Genomic DNA, 8,182 nt, shown 5'->3' with positions numbered 1-8,182 from the left:
CGTAGATCTTTAAGAAGCTAGATTTAAGTGCTGGTGTGCAGATCTGTTGAAAAAGGAAATATTTTACATCAAAAATACATAAACTGTTTCACATTAGGGTTTTTACAAAGCAAGTTAGAACTTATTACAAGTAACTTATGCTTAATCAGGGTTGGTTGTATAATGTAGTATTTAATTTCTAAATTCCACGCTTTCAAATAATTTTTTAAAATGTGATTTTCTCTTTTAGTAATAATGTCACATTGCTATTTTTGTTACGAATAAAATGGACATTGCATTGCATAAATTTTTTTAACATCTATAAACCTAAGTAGAACATGCATATTAGAGATTATTTAATTCGAAAAACTAAGTTAGGAAACAATCAATTTCAAACTTTCCACTCGCAATAATGAGATGGATGCAGCGTCAACACTGCTTCCGCCTCTGGCGAAATCTCGCGAGATTCCAAATAGTAGGGCAAAGAAAATGGAATCCCATGCTAGCATGGTAGCTGAACGAATCTAACAACTACTGGAAAACAGTATCATATACTTCAAGGTATGGTATTCTTGTCTGCTACTGGTGTTCGCAGACAGCATTGTTAAATACAGTTAGCTTTAAAATGTAGTCCTTTGTTACCAGTTCACCGTCACGGCTAGCTAAGTTAGCTACAGACAACAATGTCGGACGCTTTTAACTAGTAGCCATTATCCCCTGTGGCCTAACGGAATAACTCGATTGTGTTGTCGAGAGAGCAGATAAATCGTTTTGATTTCGTGGTTTCACGCTGGTTGAGATCTATTATTTAAATTTAGAAGACTAGCTTCATTACTACTTATCTAACTAGTGTTCTCGACGGTCAAAATGCATTTCAATGTTGTTAAGGAGTATGAACAAATACTAGCACCACACTGTTTCTGCTCTGGTAAATAACATGATAAAATCTAGTCCAGACACAAGGGTCAAACGTTTAATTAACAATAACATCGAAGTTATGACATATATTCAAAATACAGACTACAAAATGAATCATTATGTGTAGCTTTTATGCCGAATCCACATTTGGTGTTAAACCTGAAAGGCCAGCCTCGCACAGATTATTGCAACATGCAGATTCTTTGCCGACTTACAGATGAAAGTTTACCAGATAAAATTTAACATCTTTAAGAACACCACTTCCCTGTAAAATAGAGCTAAGATGATTCATCTGATGTAAACGGTTTTTAAAAAACATTTTCCCTGAAAAAGGAAAGCTATCTTAAAAACTTGTGTAAGTAGATTTTATTTAGAATTCTTTTTTGTTTATAATAATCCATTTTCATAAGTATTACTTTCAGATTCTTGTTTTCTCAATATTTTACTTAAATAAAAAAAAAAAAATTTGTCACAGTAACTACACCAAAAGGAAACCTGGCCCAGGTCAATTCTTCTCATTTTGTATGCATGTCTTGCCATTTTATTCTTCCTACTTCCACAAATTGCTTCATTCCAATTCACTTCATTATCACATCATTAATGTTGTAGTGGAGTGTTTTTCATAATTTATAGCAATATTTTTGATAGAAATGCTCAAATCAGGCCTGTAATGTAGCTTGATTTATTTTGTTTTCATTTGGCCTTTTTCAACGTCTTTATATTTTTATCCTCTTAGGCATAATTAACTCAGGAAATATGAGAGTAAGATCCCAGGTCAAACCCAAATAACTTTAAATTTACATCCTCTTTGTAGATATTTATGGACTGCTAGAACCCCGTTTCCTTATAGTAGATACAAAAAACAGGACTTAGGACTCTTTCCAGCCCTAAGGTGCCTTAGGGTTGTTGTTGAAGTGAATACAAATTGATGCTGCTACTGAGATGGATCTCACAATTTGTTTTAACTTAAATTGTTTGTGAACAGGACTGCTGGCTACTGATGTCAGCATGGACTCAATAGAAAAGAACAATGCAGTTAATGACGATGGTAACTCAGGTACAACAGGTACGTGGACGAGTTTCTTAAGAAAATGGCTAAAATATCACAGTGTTGGTTCTATTTTTGATCATTCATTTTCCCTGCAGATGAACAGAGCCAATCAGGCGGGGTGGACTCCGGTGCCAGGCCATCCTTGTCGCAGGTTAAAAAGTCCTGGGGCTTCAGAAGGACAACCATTGCTAAACGGGAGTTTATGGAGGAGGTCGGAGACCTGACCAACAATCCCCCACCGCTTCGAAGAGGCAGAAGCCGAAGAACCAACCAGGCGCCAGAGATGAACACAGAAGAAGACACCAAGCAGAAAACTACTCGATCAGCTAGGAGTGTGATAGAGGACCTGCAGTGGTCTGCCCCTTCCTCCCCTGCGTCAGAGGACAGCAAGGGGCCACCAGAGACCTCTGCTGGAGGGAGCTTTGATCCCAACTTATGGCAGGACTTTGGATCTGCTTTCCACACAGCGTTCTCCCTGCTTGGTGGCAACGAAGGCCTGTCGTTGACAGATGCCCTGGCAGTTCCTAGTTTCTTTGAGCCTGCTAATGAAATTGAGCCCACTGATCCACAGCCTGTAGAAGAAAACGAGACCCCTGATAACCCGGATGACATGGAGGTCACACAGCCTGTTGCTCTTGCCAATGTCGGAGAAAGAGAGAGCAATTATGTTGTTGTGATCTCCAGTCAGGAAGAGGACAGTGATGAAAAGACTCTGATGCAAATTAAAGAGCAGCTGGCCAGAAGCAGCAGACAGGGAGACTCAAAAGCTAGAGGTGGGAACGGTGGAAGAGGAAGAGCCAGGGGCAGAGGGAGAGGCAGGGGAAGAGGCAGAGGAAGGGGGAAAGGTAAGGGAAGAGGCCGAGGCAGGGCAGCGGTGCTTCAGTCCATTGTTGCAGTCAACGAAGACACAGACGATGAAGTGGTGCTTGTTAACGCAGATGAGCAGCAGGATTTACCCAAAGATCACATCCAGAATAACCCACAGATCCCTCCTGAGATGGAATCAACATCTGCACACTTTGGTATAACTCTGAATGCGGCGCTGCAGTCTGTCAGCACAGGCTGCGTAATCCTAGACAGCGATTTTAACCAAAGTGGCGCCGTAACTCATGGCCAGTTTGATGATGCACCAGATGAGGTGGAAGGAGAGGAAGACAAGAGCCAGGGGGAGATTATAGCAGAGATTCCCAGCAAAACAGGGAGTGAGGGACAGGACTCCAACGCCACGTGCTTCGTCTGCAGCCAAACGCACATTAAGAGGTAACAAAGTCTCTTAGCTGAGAGATTTGCATTCCTGTTTTTTTATGCCTGTTTCACTTCCTGAAAACGTCCGTTTTTCAGGTTCATGATCTGCTGTAGCAGCTGCCAGGAGTGGTTTCATAGCGCATGTGTCGGTATCAGTGAAACGCTGGATGGGAAGATAGAGGAGAGAGACCAAGACTACATGTGTTTAACCTGCACTACAACGAGGCAGAGCATCATCCATCTAGAGTCGCATCTTGAGCCAGACCTTAGCTTTCCTGAATGTCTGACGCTGAGTCCTCCTGCTGTGGAAACGGAGCCACAAGAGGAGCAGCAGCAAGTTGTCAAGGTTTGAATTAAGTTTGGATTGTTATCCATTCAACAAAAGGTTCAGAGTGAAGTTAAATGAAAATGATAGATGTTTTTGAATTTTACTCTGGTTTATTTTAAGATTTAGCATAAGTATGACAAATTTGAATGAGTCTGCATTTAAGTTGGTGATCTGTGTTTAGGAGGCTGATTTAGTAGAGGAAAAGGAGGAAGAAGAAGAAGAGAGGGAGGCTCTTGTGATAAAGCCTCAAGTTGAAGCTGAACCTGAGGGGGAAACAAAAGCTGAGGTGGAAACAGAAGTTGAAGCTGAGGTGGAAACAAAAGCTGAAGCGGAAGCTGAGGTGGAAACAAAAGCTGAAGCAGAAGCTGACCCTCAGTGTGAGATGGAGGCAGATGATTCGTTCCCTCTCTGCACTGGGCCTGGCTGCGCAAAACCAGCGCTGCCGGACTCCGTTTACTGTGGCACCAACTGCATCCTTCAGCATGCTGCAATCACCATGAAGACTCTTTCCAGCCCTAAGGTGCCTAAATCCAAAGGACGACCTCAGAGAAAATCTGCTGCAAAGGTGAGTAAACACCTAGACTAGGTGAAGCGTTTTAGAGTTAAGAAAGAGTTGTTTTGTAGATCATGGGTGAGATCTTTGATGCTGATATGTTTTAAAATATTCCATGCAGGCTGAAAACTCGTGTCGAACATCTAAGAGGTTGGCAAGAAAAGCTGTGGAAGATGCTGAAGTGGAGGCGGAGGAAGATCAGGCAGAGCAGGAGGAGCCGTCCGCTTCTCCTAAAACCTGTGACCCCAATCTCACAGATGTTCAGTCCACTTCCATACCGTCATCTAACATAAACACGTGTATGTACCACTCAGTACTCGTACACATTCAGGTAGTCTATTCACCATGCACAAAGCACCTCCTTAGATACTAAAGAGCTGTCCTTCCCTTTAAATGGCTACATAAAACAAACACACACTCCCTGTACATATACATTTACTCTCATGGATGACTGACAAGTAGCAGGGGTCAGCTCTGGGTAAGTATGTTCAATTTTATTGTTGCTCTTGGATTTAAATACCAAAAATGTTGTGTTGAGAGAGTCTTAATGCATCATATTAGGTAAACCCTAAAACAAAACGCCTGGGTACTTCTGAATTTCTGTGTTAATACAACTTCATTTCACTTTTAAACTCCCAAGCTCGCTATAAATCTCAACTTTGAAGGATCATTTGAACGATGAACTAAACCTCACATGTTGGAAACAACTTTTTTGGGGGGTCGGGGAAGCATTACTCATCGTATAACCAGTAAAACTATCAAGATCTTTTCCTAAAGTTTTGCAATAGGATTTTATATTTAATCTTTATATTATGCACCCATGTTTAACTTTCATTCAAGAGAAAAGTGCAGACAGGCTGCTCAGGCCTGCTGTCTGCGTTTCAATCAGAAACGTTCCTCAGTGACAGTGTTTCACTTTTACTCTTACAATATCTCAATAATCCATTTCTATGGCTGCTTCATGAGAAACATTGCTACTCTCTTGCTTCGTTTTCAGTTTAAAACGTAAACATGCTCTCACAACATAAAGGGCGGGTCAGATCCCTGACACATTTCTGCTGGCTTGTTGGAAGCCCTAGGGATGAATCTATCCACAAAATCTGCATGTTAAACATACCTCACTAATCACTTTCAGCCAGAAGTTGCTGCAATTTTCCTAGTTCTTGATTGTGACAATGGTTTTTTTTTGTGATTGTACGGTTTTTGTGTATTTATGAAGCTCACACCTCATACAAAAAGCTTAGGAAAACTCTCAAAGTAAATTAAACACAAATATTTACAGTATGATTTTTTGTTTTGCACAATTTATCACCAGTTTTACAATACATAATACTACTAAATGAATGTTGCATCAGAGCAAATCAACAAGTCAAATGATTTTCTATTTTAGCAGTCAAAAATAAGAATACTTGATTTAAAGTATTGTTATTCTTGTCTATACTACCTTGCAGGAGAATTTTATTCTTTAAACATTTCAATATTTGTTGCAATACAACCATAAACTGACCAAAAATAGATCAGAATTGTAAAATGGAAGAAGAATGATCCAAAAAAATATGACAGGCAAATATATTTTACTCTGATATACCTAACAATTTCAGTGCAATCATTTACATTCAAAAGTCACTTAATTATTTAATATATACAGTCCAGTTGTGTTTAATTTGCTCCAAATAGAAATACTGGTGTTCAGTGGAGGCCCTTGATTTGAGGATACAGAAGAACAAGCCAGGGATGGAGTTTTTGGAGAAATATAAAGCAGGGTTAGGTTATAAAACAATTTCCTAAGCTTTGAACATCTTGCATAACTTTGGAGGTGAAACGTGGTGAAGGCATCATGCTGCGGGGAAAACATTTTCAGCAGGGTTAGGGTATTAAATTAGGATAACCACAGCCTGATGTACGGCTGAACGTTGTAGGTCAAAACGCATCCAGGTGTTTGAATGAATTTGTCAAAGTCCAGACTTAAATCCAGATCTCGTCCATCCAGTCAGACTGAGTTTGAGCTATTTTTCAAATTATTAAAATAAATGTTATTTCTAGGCGTTCAAAAATGATTGTGACATACCACAATAAGAATATTCTACAAATTATTGACACGACGTCTAAAAAGACTAATTCATGCCACATTTTTTTAGATTTTATGTGTGAAAAACTTTAAAAACCAAGTTATGTGAAAAGTATTGAAGACTATAAATGCTTTTGGAAGATATTTTACATTTTAAGGCTTCATATTAGGGCGACACATTTCCTGTCCAGTTTCCAAAAGGTTAAATTTAGTTAAAAACTAAATTTTAGTTAATGACATTTAATGACATTTAATTTTAGACTGCAATTTAAACTCCCTCTTTATGCTATAAAATTCACTGATGGCCATTCTCTGTTCTTCTTCAGAGTTGCTTCTTTTGATGAAGGTATTTACTGGTTAGCAACCTGATGCCACCAACAGGCAACATTTTCCTGAGATATTTTGAGGTTACATTTAAGCACAATCTGAGTGCAACTGAAGCCTTTTGTTGCATTAGATGCTTCCCTGCATACACGTAGCTTCTGCATTTTAAAACTCCCCATGTTCATGCCGTCTTAAAGTAGCTTTCTTGATACAGAAAATCTCACATTATGCTGGTTATGCTTCCAGTAACCTTAGTAGACATCTTGCTTTCTTCAAAATGGATGGAAAAAGTCTTCGGCTGACTATTGAGAGGGCAGCTGCTTTCGAGCAGGAAGAGTTTCTACACATGGTACATAAATCTGGTATACACTGTTTGAATTAGAGTTTGGTGTAAGTGGAGGGAAGATTTGTCTGCATCAGTGAAAGACTGTCCTCCTGCTTAGGCTCAGGGATGAGTAACAGTTCGTTTATACATTCAAGCCTCCACTGGAGCAGAGCACCATTTTTGTCTCGTGGAGAGATAAAAGAATATATCTCCAAAACTAAAGTTGGATGACAATAAGCCAACTATGCTCTCAAGTGATGATGTGAATATAGCAATGTTAGCTGTGTCAAAGTACTTTGAGTATTTTCTACTCAAATACATGACAGCATACACATTCTTACATATACACACGGACTGCTGCAAACTACTTTTTCTGACGTTTTTTGAGATTTTTATTTTACCAGGGTCAGCTTTTGATATTTTTTTCTTTTTGATTTTTTTTTTTTAAATGATCACTCCTCAAACTCAAGTGGGTACTGAGGTACCTACTGTTGATGCTTGTACAGTCAGCTGATAAAATTGCCAGAATTGCACATCTATTTAATATTTGATGGGAGTGGACGGCTGTTGATGCCTTTGTGTTTCAATCCCTTTGTAAAATAAATGGATTAATTACAATAATATCAGGGTCCTGCCTTGGATCCTAATATTCTTGGCCGAGTCTTGATATATACTGATGGCAAAAAGAAAACGTTCCCCACAACACCAGTTGTCCTGCAGTGTATCATAACCAAGGGACAACCTGTTCTCTGCTCAGCACCTCGTGGAACCACTGAGCCTCTGGGTGTGCAGCTGTGAAGTGCTGGCACATTCCTGAAGAGGATCCCGACTGAACATCTGGTCCCTGGCAGGAATCGGTCAAGTCTCCAGCTGTGGTACAGCAACACAGCGCACAATTTCTCGCTGGGGTGGACATCAAGGGATGAGACAACCTGAGACAGCGTCTTCACTCCATGATCTTCCCTGAGCAAATGTGATCACAGGGGCTGAGAGCAGAAGTTTTGTCCTGATGAATCAAAGCACTCCATGTGATCTTTTTAGTTGATCACAAATATTGCTTTATGGTCCTTATTCCAACTATATGTTTCTTTTCCATCAGTATATACAGCAAAAAGCAATACAACCCTACTCATTTTACAGAATACAGCCTGTTCATCCAGACGTGGTAATTTGCTATTCTTTTGTAAGAGTAGATTCGCTTATTTAATAATGCATTAAGGAGTTTTTGGTTTCCAAAACCCACAACGTAGGGCACTAACATCATGTCAACAGGTTAATCAGACATTTATATGGAATTTATAAAAGCATACAGACTAGATTATAAAGATCATCAAATGCTCAGTATCCCCAAAATATTTTCAGCCTAAATACCCAGCCATTTTAAATATTAC

The 8,182-nt window shown here is 39.5% G+C and overlaps 1 protein-coding gene across 2 annotated transcripts in view; it reads left to right on the top strand.

Annotated features, from left to right (window-relative positions):
• Positions 1 to 439: 439 nt before the first annotated feature.
• Positions 440 to 8,182, top strand: part of LOC114145692 (uncharacterized) — a 31,720-nt gene continuing 23,977 nt past the window's right edge. For both annotated transcript variants that reach the window (XM_028019324.1, XM_028019322.1), the window contains exons 1-6: positions 440 to 540; positions 1,883 to 1,963; positions 2,044 to 3,208; positions 3,290 to 3,539; positions 3,703 to 4,086; positions 4,196 to 4,373. In XM_028019324.1, the coding sequence (XP_027875125.1) occupies positions 1,906 to 1,963; positions 2,044 to 3,208; positions 3,290 to 3,539; positions 3,703 to 4,086; positions 4,196 to 4,373 (2,035 nt within the window). In that variant the 5' untranslated portion in view covers positions 440 to 540; positions 1,883 to 1,905. The remainder of the gene's footprint in view (positions 541 to 1,882; positions 1,964 to 2,043; positions 3,209 to 3,289; positions 3,540 to 3,702; positions 4,087 to 4,195; positions 4,374 to 8,182) is intronic.

The sequence above is a fragment of the Xiphophorus couchianus genome, chromosome 1 (genome assembly GCF_001444195.1).
Source record: "Xiphophorus couchianus chromosome 1, X_couchianus-1.0, whole genome shotgun sequence".
Taxonomy (NCBI): domain Eukaryota; kingdom Metazoa; phylum Chordata; class Actinopteri; order Cyprinodontiformes; family Poeciliidae; genus Xiphophorus; species Xiphophorus couchianus.
Note: the sequence above shows the minus strand (reverse complement) of the source record. Positions and strands in the feature narration are given on the sequence as shown.